Genomic DNA, 17,700 nt, shown 5'->3' with positions numbered 1-17,700 from the left:
GTAAATATCATTACAAAAATACAATCATATTCTGATAATAATATCAACACTTACTATTCAATAGAAACACAAATCTACTATTCAATAGACTCAACATTCTATACGACCTTTAAGGTCGGGCCTCAACTTCATCAATGAAATTGAGTACGAAATAATTTAAAATCCGTAATTTATATACCCCACTGAAATTCAAATAATCCATCGAAACTAATTATAACTACCCATTATCATGACTCTTATAATGACAATGAAAATTATAAAAAGCAAAACAAAACATTTTTTAATATAAAATGATCTATTTGTGCTAATTAAATTAATAACAAAATTAATATAAAAAATAAAGTTATTTCTCACTGACAAATAGCAATTTGTGTGATCCGCGTCATTTTCTAACCTCTAATATGCCATCGTATTTATTATCTACTTTTACTTATATTTATTAGGGATAATTACACTCCTCTTTTCTGAGGGTTAAAAAACTAAATTTAGAACTGTTGATGTTTGCTTCCATTTAAAAAATAAGTTCATTTATTAGTCAAAATACACTGAATTTGCTAACATGCACAGATTGAGTAAGAATTGATATTTATCAGTAATTGACTGATGACTAATTCATTACAAGTCAAACAATTTTTTCAAACTAAATTACCTTTATAATAGTGAAGATATATTTATTAACGCGTGAAAACATATGAGAATATTTGGTTACAAAAAGATTTATTTGACCCGCAATAAGTCAGTAATAAGTCAATCGGAGGATAATTATTTGTTAGAGATAAATAAACTTCAGAGTGTTGGATATAATTTTCCAAACTATAAGAGATTTACGTGTAACTATACCAAACATCAGGGGAGGATTATTTGCTCCTATTCATTACTTGGTCTGTTTTAATTATATACTAGTTTTTTATTTTAAAATATGTATATATTTATCAAATTATATAGGCACAAATATTATATTTACGGTGGCTCATATACTAAAAAAGAAAAAAAAAAAAAAGGGAAAATATATATACTGTTGTAGTTCTTTGTATTTGACCATTCCTTTCCGTTTTCCAGTGTTGTTAATTAAGAGAGAAATAGTTGGGCTGTGAGGGAACCACGTGGCGGGAGGAGAGAGGGGGTGGGAGCTTCGGCCGACTCTGGGCGGCGCGTTGCTCTTTGTATGAATGAATGAATAAAGCCGATCCACATCAGGACACGTGAGCACGTGCCACTGACTGCCGCTATCATCGCTAATCACGCTATCACCAACCTCATTCAAATTCCAATCCGCCCCGCCTAGCCTACCGCATCATATGAGTTGCGCTTTTAACTCACATTTGCGGCGCGCGTTTGGCTGAGGTTCGATTATCAGTGGCTGAAGGTCAACCATAGATCATTGGATTATTAAAAAAATGTGCAACAAAAATTATTTGAATTATTTTCATCATATTAAATTAAAGAATAATTATACTGTTCTTTTAATGAAATTTAATATAATTATACATAAATTTTATATAATTTAAAAAATTATATCTAGTATTTCTAATGCTTATTTTCGTCTAATAAACAGATCAAAATGTTAGTGAAAATTTACATAATTTGCTGATATTAGTAAAATAATAAAAAAAATAACAAAATCATATTTACACTCGATTGACTTAATTATTCCTTGAATTAATTACATTATATATATATTTCACCATCATGCTCACCATATTTCTTAAGAAAGCATTTGGCTAAACATGTTTTGAAATACCTTGCGGATTTATACATCTTATTATGTAATTAAATCTATATATGTTAAATTTTATATTAAAAGTAAGCACGCGAAGTATTTAGATAAAATAATATTATGTGGCATATAAAATATCAAAAATGATAATTTTATAAATAATACGCTCAAAATTAAAAGTGCTTGTTAATATCATTGTTTTTGAACTGTCTATATTAAGTCGTTTTAAACCAAAAGTTATAAGCATCTTCGTACCAACTTTTACAACTTACCAGTAAGATAGTAAACATTAATTTGCTTTCTAAACATCCGAACTCCAAATTTAACTACTGCTTAATTAATTTTGCGATATTTTCTACAGCTTATTTCCACCACAAAAATAGAAGCGATTGTGAACAACCTTTTAAGTCGATTACATCAGAACATGTAGGAGAAAGTGCAAGCAACCCCTTGTGATATTGCAAATGAGCAAATTACCCCCTTATGAAAAAACAAATAGCGATTTACCTTCCTATATTTTTTAAAATACAACAATTTACCCCCCTATGATTTTTAAAATGAAGCAATTTACCTCCCTGTAAATTGCTATATATTTTTCATAAGGGAGTACTGTGCTCATTTTCAATATCACAGAGAGATAAATTGCTATATTTTTTTCATAAAAGAGTAATGTGTTCATTTTCAATATCACAGGAAGATAAATTGCTATTCACCCAAACGGGTAGTCATTAACTGGAAGGAAATGGGAAATTGTAGAGGTGTGGTGGAGGCTCTTCACATGCTCACAGTGTGAACAAAGAAGTAAAGTGTGGATTCACATGTATTTTGACGAGGGAAGGAAACACAGCGGATGAGTTTGGCTTAGCTGGAAGGTAAACAAGAGGCAAAGGGGCGGGACGGATGCATTGAATTGTCTCTCATGGTTTGCCGGCTAAACAATGTTCGCCTGCTCAATGAGCTGGAACTGCCCACCACCGCCACAATGCACTTGACGCTATTAGCAATTCTCATCACATACATGTCACCAACTACAAAACTTTCAGCTTTATTTACGCCCCTAATTTATGGTTTATTTATATAAATTAAGAATAATTGCTCATAATTTATAATTTATTTACATAAATTAGCGATAATTACACTGTTCTTTTTTAAAATTTTATGTAATTACACATAGACTCCCTGTAGTTTTAAAAATTACATCTAACACCACTAAGATTTGCTTTCGTCTAACAAATAAATCCATTCATTACTTAAAACTCATCAAATTTACTGATATTAATGAATATTTACCATCAATTGACTCATCAAACGTTGATGCAATAAGTCAGTAACAAGCCAATCAAGGATATATATTACTTTTTCATTCAATTTTTTTATTAATATCAACAAATTCAGTTAATTTTGACTAACAGATGGACTTATTTCTTAAACAGAAGCAAATATCGGAGGTACTAGATGTAATTTCTCAAACCACAAAAAATTTATATAAAATTACACCAAATTTCAAGAGAATAAAGTTTAATTATCCCTTATATTATTGTAATTTTTTTCAAGATACTCACATTAATGTATCACTTTCATAGCAACGAATAAAGAAAATATATTTTTAAAAAGTTGCTGTAGCACTAACACCTATCTAGTGAGTAGCATGTCACAAGCCTAATATCTCAACTGTTTACACCTACTCATAGCCCCAAAGGTTGGACTAGTATATATTTTTTTAAGGAAAAATTATAACCTATCGTACATAAGATTTGATATAATTAGAAATATTTTTTTATTATTTAAAAAATTATAAATACTCTTATAATATTTGATGAAATTATATAATTTTTAAAAAGAGGTATGAAATTATCAATTTTGTATTTACTGTTTGTTTTTAAAAAAAATAAAAAAATTGTAAAAAGATCGAAGATGGTTGGTATGAAAACATTTTAAAAATTATAAAAAAAATTCCACCTAGCCCGTAAAAAATTTACATTTTTTTTAATAATGAATAAATATATAGTTCTTAGTCCACAAGGGATTCTGGTCAATTCACCTCAAAAAAATTGATGGAAACCTAATGAAAACTAATGAATTCGGCTTATTTGTAATTGTACCAAACCTCAGGGAAATACGTTGCAATTACCATGTTTTTTTTAATAAATAATAGTTTATTTTTTCATAATTATTTTGTAGGAATAATCATACTGCAATCTCCCGAACTTTGTTACAATTACCACATAAATTCTTTGTGATTTGAAAAATTATATCTGTTACCTCTAGTATTTGTTTCTGTCTAATAAATGAGTTATCCCGTTAGTTAAAATTCATTGAATTTGCTGATATGGAAAAAAAAAAACTAATGAAAATCGATATTTACCCTTGATTGACTTATTATTAACTTATTGTAGGTTAAACAAATATTTTTCTGACTACACTTTCCTTATAAGGTTGAAGATATACATTCTCACATATATTAACATGTGAAGATGTATAAGAATAGTTTAGTCATAAAAATATTTATTAGAACTGCAATAAGTCAATCAGGGGTAAATAAGAATTTTCATCGAATTTTTTTTATTAATATCAACATATTTGATGAATTTGAACTAACTGATTTGTTAGATAGAAGCAAACATCAGAAGTACTACGTGTAATTTTTTAAAATACAGAGGATTTACGTATACACAAATATCAGGAAAGAACAATACAATTATCCATTTTTTATATCTTATTAAAAATTTATGTATATTAATATTTTTTTTCCACACACTTTATTTATTTTTAATTTTATTTTTGTTTTCAAACACCGTCAATTTTTATATCAATAATGTGAGTAACACTTTAATGATCCATAAATAGAACGGTCGTAGGGTAAGACCGAAGCATATGGAGAGGCCTAACAACTAAGCAAAGTGCATCTGAAATCAAACTTCCGAGTGATTAATGAGCCAATCTACATTTAAATATTCCGACCACCTTTTTCTGGGTTTCATAAATTCACCTAACTCGAATAATCACAACTAATTAAGAGGATATTCGGACAATTTCATAAACTTTTTAAATATGTTATAAGATGTTCGAAAGATTATAAAATATTTAGTAAAAATGGGATAATTATATTTGCATCCGTGATATATAATTTGTTTATACAAACCATCCCTACTTTTTGCATAATTACAGAAATCACTTATATCAGTCAAAAAAATATGGACAGATCGTGTAATGATGTTGACATTTTTAGGGGCGGTATGTGTAATTTTTCAGAAAATAGGTGTACTTTTGCATAAATGATGTCGACATTTCTGATAGGTGTGTGTGTAATTTTTCAAATATCATAAGTTGTTTGTGTAAATAGATTATAGGTTAAGGAGTATAAATATAATTATCCCTAAAATTTACAGAGAAAGAGCTTGTAAAATCCAAAAACAAGAGGTTGAAAATTTACAGTCATTTAAAAAGAGTAAGGAAGCCCAGCTTACTTTTCAGATTTGAACAAACTTCTTGAATTTTGATCATAATTAATTACAAAATCGACATTATTACCATAAAATACTATTACATTTTGTACTCCATTCAACCAAGTAACTCAACCAGTAGGAAAAATTCTTTCACAGACCAGGTTTAGTCAAACCAAACCAATCACAAAGCAAAGAGCGATATACTTCAATAATACAACCAATCACAGTACAAAAGTATTGCACTTGTCATATAATTGATCCAAATCCAGTTTGAGCTAGAATTTCCCGAACCAGCAGTGGCACTAACATGGAAATGGAATGTGTGAAAAGGTCAAAATGTGAAAGGAAGAAAAGGAAAGAGGAAGAGGTGCAACATCCATTGGCATTGAGGAAAGCAAAGCAGATTCCCAAGTGCAAAAAAGGGAACCGCCCAACTATTCTAAGGGAAAAGAGAGAATATATAGTATAAGTAGAGAGTAGAATGATGGGATTGCCCACCACCCTTGTGCTTAAAGTAACGGTAGATTCAGGCCCTTTGAATGTGTGTGTCCTCTAAGCAAAGCCATCATCAAAACTCCAATTTTTCACACACCACATCATCATCATCCAATGCCATCACTCCTTCCCTTCCCTTCCCATGAATAGAAGGTTTCAGGTCATGTACGCATAATTCCCCTTTGGATACCAAAAAGTGATATAATGACATTGGGCATCACAATAGGGATCCATATACAAACCTTAAATGCTTTCTTTTCTTTTCGGATCAATTATACTGTATCAAACTCTAAAGTTAGGTTCAAATACATAAATACACACTCATCTTTGCAAAATTACAAACACACTCATTGAGTTTGCGGTTGTAATTGCAACTACACACTCTATTTTAGAGCCCAAAGCTAATACGATCACTTCTGGAATACATTACAAGAACACCCGTTGGGGAGAGTATTGGATTTTCTATTGCAAATCCTATTCCATCTTCTACTCCATTTAACATACGCATACCACGTGTATAAAGATGGTATCATGTATTTTATTTTGAAAAGGATTTTATACACATGACGTGTGTATGGAGTAAAAGGTGGAATAGATGTTGCAACAGAAAACTCAATCCACTCAGGGAGTACTATGCTTATAACTTTGCATAATACATGAGGTGTTTGTGTATTTGGGCATAACATCAGTGTAGTCAATGTAATTTTACCCTTTATTTTTTCACTGACAAAAGCTTGGGTGATTTGAAGTTCAATATCATCACAGGTCAGGATATGCTTTACGGATATTTCGCTTACAAGACTACTTACTCAGATAAGCACATGCAGAGAGTCGAAATGGCAATCATCTATCAAACACACTAGCTTATGATTGGAAGTGATCCGTGCTTGCTAATTGAGTGAACAAGTATTTGTAGAATCCACATACAAATGTGGGAATGAAGTAAACTAGGTAAGATTTTTTTCATTGTTATTATAATAATGTTTACTATTTTTTTGTTTTAAAATTATTTCAAGAAAATTTTACTATTTTCAGGAAAGTATATACTTCAATTTTTTTTTTTGTATTTTATTTCTTGTTTAACACCATTATGCATTACATTATTACAAATTTATTATAAAAAAAAATCATTTTTTTTTCAGTCTTGGTGCCCTTACATTATAAATAGAATTGGACAAGATTTGGATCTGGAAAAAAACGGATAAGATCGGGTATTTTATCCGACCCAAATACAATTATTTTAATTTAATGGATTTGGGTCTAATCTAAAAATATGAGTCTGGGCCTAGGATATTTTGTCCCCAAACAACGGAGTCGGACAGCAGCCCCATGGGCCTGATATTAGGTTGGGCCTATGACTGTTCACTGTTATAGCCCCGCCCATAAAGTACATTTTGTCATGTTATGCTTTTCTTTCAGGTCAGGCCCATCAAGCTAGATTTATTGGGACCAAGCCCGTTTATTTTTCAGCCCAAGATGATCCAGGCCCAATACTTCTCCAACGGTCAAACAAGAAACTTAACAGAGACAGAGTCCAAAGCGCGTGAAAATGCCCGAAAATTCGATGAGAGCGAAACGAGTGGTCAGCGCGTGTGGGCTTAGCACCGCCTTTGCTGGCATTTAACAATCATCTCCAACCAACGGAAGCGAATAAAGTAAACAAGTGCTGTAAACCGACTTAGATAAGGATTACCTATAGCCCTACGATCAAATTAATCTCATCCGTCAAATCCTTGACCGACCTCCTATATATACCCTCACCTCCCACGCCATTCTTCGAGTCTTTCAATTCTTCGCTGGCTATCTCTTTGGTTGCTTGTTCCTTTCTTTAATTGGTTCTTTCTTTTTCCACTTCTTTTCGTTAATTAAGTGCTTCTACTTGTTGATTTATAGATGTGCGATCTACGTCGGGGAGTCTGGCGATCGTTTTCTGATGTAGTCCGTTCAGATCGGGGTTGTTTGGGTGCATTTGGTTCCAATTCGGCGATGTTTGGTGTTGGATTGAAATTCATTTTATTGTTTTGTGGTTTTGTTTGGGATCATGTCTAGGCGTTTGGTTCTCGGTTGATTTGGTTTTCTTTATCTGCAGCGGGAGATTTTGCGAACGATGGTTAATACATGACCTGTGGTAGAAGAAAGGGGTTAACTAACTAAGTCTGATTTTGTGTTTTGCTAGTTTTTGTCTTGGCCTTTATGTGGTTTTCTTACACGAAAATTTTGATATTATGCTCTCAGACTTTTGGTTAATTGGGATCTTGCGATATTTCGAGACAATGCCCGTTTTTATCGATTTGCCATCTTCTTTCTATATGAGGATGTTGTGGCTGGGAAGATATGAAGAATCCCAAAGATTTTGTTGATGTGAAGAGATTCTTCAGTGAATTGTAAGGTTTTACTTCGAGGATGGTATGGTTTGGCACCGTTTGCAAGTGTTTTTTTAAATAAATTTGATTTGAAGTTCTTGAACATCTTGGAATGACTTGGAGGATTTTGAGTAGGTGCTGTCTGATTTAAGTCCCGGTGTAGTTCTTGGTGATTGGTATGATCATTATCGTAATGTGCTCCTTGCCTGTTGATATAAGAGCGTTTATGATTAACAGAATACCATTTGTATTGTACTTTTGGTCGTATTCTGCTGTTGTTGCCCTTGGTCTCATGCTGCAGAATGTCCTGGGCAGGTTAATCGATCTTGTCTGCCTTAAGATACGCCTGCAGTAATGTGATTAATTGCAACCAGTGATGATGATGCGTGCCAGGCTGTTTGGTAATGTTTCTTGTTAGGTTTCGGGAGTCGTGATTATTCTATTATTTTTGGAGACTTGGGCTTTTTGATCGCAGAATGTATTAATCAAGACCAACTAGTGTTGCCCGGCTTGAGAGATGCACACTGTGAGGCGATTGGATAATCATTCATCTGTCCCGAGTCTGCCTTTGGGTTTTTCCTTTTCAACATCTTTCCTCAAGCATTTAGAATTTTATTCTGCACTGCTATCATGCTTATGTGCCTTGGATAGCTGCTGTGCGCATCACTTTCCTATTTGCAGAAGGCTTGGCAAGATCAAGGAGTGTTGTTTTGTTCAAGAGATGCACTCTGTAAGGCTATTTGGTTAGACCATCAGATTTTGATACACCCGATGCTGAGTCTGCCTTTGTTGTTTCATTTGAGAATATCTTAATTCAAGAATCTTTGCTGTGATTGTTTTTATGTGCCCTTGAATCCTTGCTGTGCACTTCGTTTTCCTATTTGCAGAAACTGTGGCAACAACAATCCTGGATGATGTATTATTTGGTACCTTTTATTTTCTTATCCAACAGTGTATCATGCTTTCATAGTATGCTTTTCTGGATTTTGGCTTTGGGATTGCAAGGCATTGATTACAGGCACCTTATGATGCGGCTCCACTAGTTCCAGATATGGATATACCTGATGAGTAGGTTTGTCTTGTAATTGGACCTTAGTTGTTGTGTTCGACTCCTGTGTCTTGGCTCTTGGTTGCAGAATGTTTTAGGGGAGAGGCGGAGGATTGCCTCAACACACAAAAAAAGGCACGCAATGATCTGCTGAGTTTGTGTCACTCCCCTCTCTACTTACACTTTTGCCAACAGAACTTTGCAAAGAAAGGAATTGATGCCAAACCACCATTTTGTGGTACCTTATGCTTTTATAGTTTTGGAGAAGTTGCATTTATGGAGTAATGCTCTTCTGAGTTTGGCTTTTGATTGCAGAGTTGTTGAGCTTAAGGAATATTGGCTGCTTCAGGATAGGCACTGTAGAGGCCCCATTAGTCCCACACATGGATACATCTCATCCTAAGTTTGCCTCATCTGGCTTTCCTTTTGTCCTCTTCTCTCATGAATAGGCTTTAGTGTTTGCTGCCATGATTTTATCTATCATTGAATCCTATTTCTATTGCAGATAACTGCAACGATAATGATGATGGCCTGCCAATCATTTGGTACCCTATTATTCTCTAGTTTTTAGGAAGTCACGTTATTCTGTTATGCTGTTCTCAATCTTAAGTTGCAGAAGTGTTAGTGAAAGAGGTGATGTTGCTGCAGTGTTTTCGGTTCCAGGATAGGCCATTAGCTCCTGATGTGAATGTACTTGATACTACGTATTTCTCTGTCTTGTGCTCTTTTCTTGTCTTGTCATGTGTTCTCCAAGTTGCAGTGTGAATCATGTGTTACTGTCATGGGTTCTAGTTTTGTCTGCAGAACATAACAGGCTACTAGAGTAATGATGGCCGAACAAGCAAGCATTTTCTACCTTTTCTTGTTTTCTCGTTTGGGGAGATATGGTGACTTTATTTTCTTTTCCTGCCTCTTCCTTTCTCTGGCATGAGAGTTAGTGCTGTTTGCTTCATTCCTTAGACCTTGATACATCCAGAGATAGCCTTGCCTGAAGCCAAGTTTGCATTATTCTGCTCCCTGACATCAATTTTTCTTTGGTGCCGCCACTAAGTTCCTAGTGTGCACTTCTATAATTCTTATCTTTCCTCACATTCTAGTATGTGCGCCCTTTCTGTTTGCAGGAAACTGTGTGTGGCGAGCATCTGGTTGTGTTTCCATTTTGGAGTTTGTGTTTTCTTCACCCCGAACTTGCATTATGCTTCAAGAATGGTTTTTGGTTTACGAGTACTTGTATGTTATTTTGTGATTTTAACTTGGTTTCAGGTTTTGCTGAGGCAAGAGCTGCCTGGTCTTAAAATTCTGGACTTGTTCTAAAGTGTGGGATGAGTATGGCATATGACTAATAGTATATCTTTAATTCATGAACCTTCTAATCTTTTTTGTGATTCTCACGGAAGTTCGTTTTTTTAGGCTATGGAGTATAAAGTCACTGGTGTTTTGGGGCGTCATTTAGTGTTTTGTAACGTTTCTCTTATTTTCTATTTATCTAACTGTATGTGTTCTCCATTGGTTTTTATTTGCTAAATCTTGTTGTTAGCTTTTAATCTGTTTATCCAGGCGATTTGAGTTGAAACAATGTTTTGAAGTCATCAATTTGCTGGAATGTTGGGAAGTCAATTGTTACATTTATATATGGTTTGAGTTGACCTTGGGGTATGATCTTGTCTTCCTCCCGTGCCTCCCTGCCTAGTTGGACAGGTGTTGCGTTTGGCCAAGAGTAATGTACAAGCCATTTCCTTCTTACCTTTGTCTTCTTTAATGAGGTTTTGGTTTTGTTGACCTTGTGTATCATTTGCCTTTTGGCTTTGGGATGCTTTGCCTTTTGGTTTGCAGATTTTGAAGAGTCCAAATATGGTTTTGTCCTGTTGCTTCCTCATTTGATCATCATCTCCTGCATATTGACACCGGTTTCCTTGGGTTGGCTCTTGGTGGTGGGGATCTTTGGTGTGCACTGTTGATTTCAAATTTTTAAATTTTGTGGGCTTTTTCTCGGATGGTCCTTTCTTTTTTGTGTTCAATAAACCTCTGTAGGGACTTGGTTTTCTTCGCGTATTATTTGAAATTTCATGTCATTGAGTATGTTCCCAGCTTGGATGCTCATGCTTATTGTGCTGTCGCGGTTTTGGTTTTAGCACTAGCAGGCTTTGGGAAGTGTTCCAGATTTGTGTTGTTAACGTTTGGTGTCTTTATATGTACAAACTAACAATTTTGGAGTCTGATTGGAACCATTGAATTACTCAAGGAAGGCCGACATGGAGAGTGGACCATAAATTTTTGTGATCTTTGTTATGGTTTGCTGTTAACGTTTTGTTGCGCGCTTAATCTGCAAGCAATAGGTTGTATGAGGGTTTGCAGTATGCTGAGTCTAATGTCTTGGCAATTTCTGTAGGAAACCGCAGTTTGAATAGGTCGTCAGTGGTCTCATTCGGTGAGTTGTATTGATTCTTTTAGAAATATAGTATTGTGGTACTGCTCTTGGGATCTCTAGTTTGTATCATTCTTCTGCTCCCTTCTGTTTAACAGTGGCACATGCTATTTCTCCATTTTTTAGCGGCATTGAGTATCGGGCGTTAAATTGGCAATGAAGTTTATGATTTTGGCTCTACTGCTGATGGATGTTATGAGTCATCAATGGGGTGCTGTCCTCCCCGTTGTATTTATTCTGTTCTCCACTGGAGCTTGATTACTCTGTTTCGGTCATTTCTTTCTTTAATCCTGCTGCGAATGGATGTTACGAGCTGTCAATCCGGTGCTATACTTTTCTGTGTTCCATTTTTGCAAATGATAAATACACATCATTTTGATCATGTCAACGGAAAGGTTTGGGCTGTTGCTGACTGCTTTAAGGGTGTCGTTTATTGTGGTTTAAGTTCGTTGTGGAATGTATAGGCTCTTCTTGTCCTGACTTTTAAAGGCTTGACTACCAGCCAAATGGAGACCCATATAAGATGTGATTGTCTGTTGCTTTTGTTGTGTGTAGGGTCTAATATCATGAATTTTTGAGCTGCTTCATATTCAACCTATCGCTTTCCGTGTTACAAATGATGGAGGATAGGCTTTTGTTATTGAGAAAGCTGGTTGGGTTTCTTTGTTTTGAGCCATGTCGATTGGGGTCATAACCGTGAACTTTGTCCCTGAAATTTCTCTTCTGTGTTCAATGAATACTCATGCTCCCTTTTCACCTTTTAACTATGGAAAAATTTTGGCTTTGTCTGGAGGAAGTGTGGGGTTCGCTGATCTTAATGGTTTCTACTCTTACCTTCAATTCACCTGATATTTGTGGAGAAAGAGCCCGGTCATTGATGAGGACACTGATATGCTTCTGCAAGGTAGCCCAGCATTATAGACATTTTGAGAGTGTGTGCTTTTCATGGCTTTCTTGGAACTTCATGGTCATAATTCGTTGCAACTAGCTGGCGAGAATGTGAAGGTCATAAACTAGTAGCCGTGCCTTTAGATTATCAAGACTTATCAACTTATTCATGGCTTTCTTTGCACTTCATGGTCGTAATTCGTTGCAACTAGCTGGAGAGAATGTGAAGGTCATAAACTGGTAGCAGTGCCTTTAGATTATCAAGTCTTATCAGCTCAACATCACCTTCCTTTTGGTATGTCTCTAATGTCTATGCTGAGTTTTGGGGCTGCTACTGCTTTCTTGCTCTCTCCTGACTGGAGAATTCTTTCAATTTTGTATAATGCTTTTCGACCATAGGCCAAAGCATGTTTGCTGTTTCAACTGGAGGCATTTTGGGCTTTTGCAAGTGGTGCGTGTCTAGTATCAAATCTCTCTCCTCCTGAAAGATGTTCATGATAGACCTGTCTTGTGCCATCTGTGGGATACGAGTCGATCATTCCTTTTTGTGGCTGTTCCATATTTCCCATTTCTGAGTTCCGCAAAAAAAGTGCAGAGATGTTACTGTTGTGAACAGGTCCTCCCTTGTTTGTAAGATGCTTCTAGTTGATATTCATGATAGGTGGCTGTCATCTGGTTTTTCGTTGTTGCATAATGGTTTGTAGTTGGCATTCTTCTTGACATGTGTAGTTGTCCTTGGTTGGTAAGGAGGAGGAAATTGAAGTGAAGAACTCAGGTACGTGAACCTGGGACAGAGATAGTTGTGTTCTGTTATGCTGATTTTGTAGGTTTCTTACGGCGTTTAAGAACCTTCAGACTGTAAAAACTATTTCATCTATGGGTGTGTTAGGTTGGTTAGTACGACATACCTTGAATCATGTCAAAATTGGGAGTTGTATTGAATGGCTAAAGTGGACGCTGGGAATGGGCTTGAAGGCACTAGAATTGTTATTAGGAGGAATCCTATGATTGGTGTTGTGCCCTGAAATTGTGCATGCCTTTTGTTGTGTGCAATGCCTGCAGTGTTAAGTCCCTTGTGCTCTTCTGCTTTGAACATTTTTTCATGACTCTGTGGCTTTTGCTTTGCATCTGTTGTTGCATCTGTTCTTTGTTTTCAAGTGTAGTTAATAGGTAACTTGTGTAACTCCGCCTGCGCCAAGTGCAGCCGGTTCCAAGCCCGGATAAAGGAGGAGGGTCAAGTGATCATATATTTTTTTTGTGTGTACTAAGGGTTGTAGGGTTGGAGAAATGGAAGTGGAAAATCAAAGGTAGGTTGCAGGTGAAATGCTGCTGTTGAAGTTTTTAGAAATTGCATCTAATAAAAATTGTATTCTTTATTAAATCTACATTTATTCTGAAAATTTCAAGTTTCTGGCTGATAAAAATTTTAGGATCATATCTATACATTCTTACTCTTTTGTCGCCATTATTGTTGAATTCCAAAATGCAACTGAATATACGTTTTATATGTTAATTTGGTGTTCGATTTATCTTATCTTAAATTAAGTTAATTATTTGTTTTGTGGAGGGAACTGAAAAAAATTGAACTCCTAACATTTTGAAATGCCAATTCGGTCTTGGGAATAAATAAGAGAATTCGGCACATGTTAGTGGGGATTGTTTGAAAATCTCTGCGAACGAGCAACTTCGGGTCTAGCTTTCGTCGCTAGAGAAAAGTCATGGAGGTTGGCAGATTAGGTCATTACTTTCTGCAGGTTTTCTTTTGTGGGCTATAGCTGTAGGTTGTGCAGTTTTGTTGATACCCCTCTACTGTGGGAGTCTCATTGTAGCGATAGTATCTACGTTTAGCGTCTTCACACTGTTCTCCTGAATTTTTGAAAAATATGATGAAAAAGCCTGAAAGTCGCCGTTTTCCCTCACATCTGCCCTGGCGTTCGCTATGTGGTGAAAAAGAATGGTGGTGTCTCAGCAATCCAGTGAAGCAGCCTCATTGTACTAACAGAAAAAAAAAAGGACGCGATAGAAAGCTTTGCGCCTCCAGAACCAGATGATTGGAGAGGGTGAAATCCAACTCTGGCGAAAATATGTTGTCTTAATAATTTTGGGAACAAAATAAGTTAGATGATGTTCTTTTGGATTTGTATGGTTTTAGCACATCTCAGATTTTTATTTACAGGACAGAACTATGTAATTCAATATATCGTCATTTTCATGTACGTATGATACTGATATATAATTAATTACAAGAAGATTGTTGATTCGTCTGTTATACTCTAGACACGTCTATGAACTTATTGTTTACTAAAATTTTAGTGTATAATTGAACTTTCAATTTAACCACTTTAACTATTACAAAAAAGAATAATAACAATGTTAGTAACAAGATATATATCAAATAACAATTTTAGAGATTGTCACAAAAATTTTGAGTGACGATAATTTTGATCCTGTCAGTATATGTAATGTCAGTATATGTAATTATTTAGTGATAAGAATTATATACAAAATTATCACTATAAATGACTAGCGACATGATTATTATTACAATTCAAGGCAACACAAATATAGTAATAATAAGTGACTTACTTTCATTAGTTGTCACTTTGTCTGTAGTGATGATTGAATGCAAAATATTTTATCACTAGATTTTTTTAATTTCGATCTTTACAGAATGAGTATCACTATTAAAATTTAAAATTTATTACTGTGATAGAATAAAAGGTATTGTCACTAAATATATAATTGGCGATAATATTAATATTGTCTTTACCTTTTTCTTCTTTTGTCATTAATCTCTTTTCCTAAGTGATATTAAACATTGGATGAAAAATATGTGCAAAAATTAGTAGGGGTTGATCGATTAGATTATAATGAATGATATAATAAATATAATATACTTATTATGTGATTAATATATAGTTTAAGAAAATGACTAATCACATATGAAATATATGTTACATGTCATCTGATTAGTTCAATCCAGTTTAATTTAGATAAAAATTTGGGCTTATATAGTGAAGAGCTTGCCTTTTTCTCCACGGTATCTCAAACCACCAAAAGCACAACAAAGTAACAGAACATATTCATAACTTGTACTTAACTCCGAAACCCACTGCTTAGACTGCAAAAACTGCTTCACGTTTCAATAAACTACACATATCCCACATACTAAATCATCAAACATGCACATCTAAAATTACACACACAACACCAACTGATGGAAAACATGTCTTCCTCTCCTCTCACACTTATACTCTCTCTACTCCTCACATTCCTCTCACCTCTGCTCACAAATGCACACAAATGCAGCCAGGGGTTCATCACAGAGATGAACAAGATCAATGTCACCCAGAATTGCCGCCGGAAAGCCTTAACCTTAGGCGTCCAGTTCGGGTGGAACTTCAACCAGAAGTCCCGTCGGCTGGACATAGCGTTCGGGTCGAGGCTAGACACGGAGACAGGCTGGCTGGCCTGGGGGGTGAACCCTCAGGGCCTGCGCATGGTCGGCACCAGGGCCCTCATCGGCATCAAGCAGCACAATGGCTCGCTGGAGTGGTACAAGTATAACATCACCGACGACACCAAGCGCGGCTGCCGGCTCCTTCCGTCTGACGATATTGGATTAAATATGCGCAACTTCAGCTTTGTTTATTGGGAAGGGATCGAGTACTATGTCATACACGCTACTATTTTCCTGCCTCACGAGTACAACAGTTCAAGAACAAACGTGGTGTGGCAGATTGGGGAGGCAGTGGCTGGGAGAACGCCTCTAATGCACCCGAGATCTCTAAACCACTTCGATGCTGCTGACACCATAGACTTAGTCTCCGAGAAGGTGATAAGTTACTCGGCTCACCGTCAACGCCGTTTGAGAACGGTAAGTTTGTGTATTTCATGTTAAGCTTAAATGCATTTTTAGTGTAGTAATTATATTTTTTTAGTGTTTTAGTTTTTTTATGTTGTTAGGTTGATTTAAGGATAGATTTGATTGAAAAACAAAAAATTCGTTCGAACGTGGCACGTACATTACATGTGCTCGTTAAAAATTGAAATTTTGCATTCTATTAACAGTTTTTTTTAGCCAAATCTATCTTTAAAATGAGACGTTTAAAAGTACAGAACTATTTTGCAATAATAACAAAATGAAGCACTAGAATCCCAAAAGAGTATAATTACAAAACTAAAAATCCTATTTCATTTCATACAGGTGGAAAGTTTTATTGCAAACTAGGTCTAATTAATTGGATCGAACCAATCATACAACCTATGCAATTATATGTGATTAGTTACTCTTACTGAGCTGCTCAAATCCAACTCAGACCAGAGTTTTCCTTTTGTATATATGCTCAATGCTTATAAATTTTATGTAACTGATCAACCGTACATATAGATCACAGATCACAAATCACAATTTGAATGAGCCCCGGTATTCCATTTCACATACACACGTTTTGTGTATAAAATTACTTTACATATGCATTCAAGGGAATCCTTTTATAAAGATGAATGTCAATCTATTTTTGCTTTGTGTAGACTCATGGAATCTTGAACATTGTTGGATGGGGAATACTTCTGCCGGTTGGGGTGATTGTTGCAAGGTACTTCAAGAGATTTCCGGAGCGATGGGTGTGGTGGTTTGGTTTTCATGTGACCTGCCAGAGTGCTGGATATATTCTCGGTACAATCGGCTGGATCATCGGAATCTGGCTGGGGAACGCCTCCAAATACTATTGCTTCCGCACCCATCAAATTCTTGGCATACTCATCTTCACTTTCACGACCGTACAGGTAAATTATAAATTATTTGACTGAGTTTATAAACTTCTCAAAACATTTCATAACACTGCTAGCACCACATCACGTGCAGATGTTTGCATTGAGATTGAAGCCGAGGCCGAACGACGAGTATCGGGCTTATTGGAACATGTACCATCATTCTCTGGGGTACGCGATGTTGACACTGATGTCAGTTAACATATTTGTAGGGATCAAGATCATGGAGCCGAATCATGCTTGGAAATGGGCTTATATTGGAGTTCTCGGAGTGTTGGGTGTCGTGGTTATTTGTTTTGAAATTTATACTTGGATTAAGTTTATTTTTGTAAGAAAATCCCTCGCGTAAATGATGAGGTGTCTGGTTCAATCAATAAGAACGGCCTTGATTTGATGTTTTGACTTAGGTTGGATTGTATTTAACGTTAATTACATTTAGACTCATTTCAAAATGTAAAATTATATTAATTATAATATTTTTTTAAAAACACACGTTTTGATATACCAATTTCTAAAAGATAAGTGATCTTTCATAAGGTTTGACA

General features: G+C 35.3%; 1 protein-coding gene and 1 long non-coding RNA gene across 2 annotated transcripts; both read left to right on the top strand.

Moving 5' to 3' along the window:
• On the top strand, positions 7,424-14,324 carry LOC105176676. Its single transcript, XR_848983.2, has 2 exons — positions 7,424-12,677; positions 12,782-14,324. It is a non-coding gene; the product is annotated as an uncharacterized LOC105176676 (long non-coding RNA).
• On the top strand, positions 15,307-17,631 carry LOC105176761 (cytochrome b561 and DOMON domain-containing protein At5g47530-like). The gene is made up of 3 exons (XM_020698868.1): positions 15,307-16,259; positions 16,916-17,170; positions 17,250-17,631. The coding sequence occupies exons 1-3, from the start codon at positions 15,600-15,602 to the stop codon at positions 17,502-17,504; spliced, it is 1,170 nt and encodes a 389-aa protein (XP_020554527.1). The 5' UTR covers positions 15,307-15,599; the 3' UTR covers positions 17,505-17,631.

The sequence above is a fragment of the Sesamum indicum genome, linkage group LG14, assembly GCF_000512975.1.
Source record: "Sesamum indicum cultivar Zhongzhi No. 13 linkage group LG14, S_indicum_v1.0, whole genome shotgun sequence".
Taxonomy (NCBI): domain Eukaryota; kingdom Viridiplantae; phylum Streptophyta; class Magnoliopsida; order Lamiales; family Pedaliaceae; genus Sesamum; species Sesamum indicum.
This window is presented reverse-complemented; position numbering and strand designations above follow the sequence as displayed.

Excerpts from the sequence above, each read along its gene's own strand:
- LOC105176761 (XM_020698868.1), top strand. The coding sequence starts at position 15,600 with ATGGAAAACATGTCTTCCTCTCCTCTCACACTTATACTCTCTCTACTC. Across the intron at positions 16,260-16,915 it reads GTCAACGCCGTTTGAGAACG|ACTCATGGAATCTTGAACAT; the intron begins GTAAGTTTGTGT and ends TGCTTTGTGTAG. Across the intron at positions 17,171-17,249 it reads TCACTTTCACGACCGTACAG|ATGTTTGCATTGAGATTGAA; the intron begins GTAAATTATAAA and ends CATCACGTGCAG.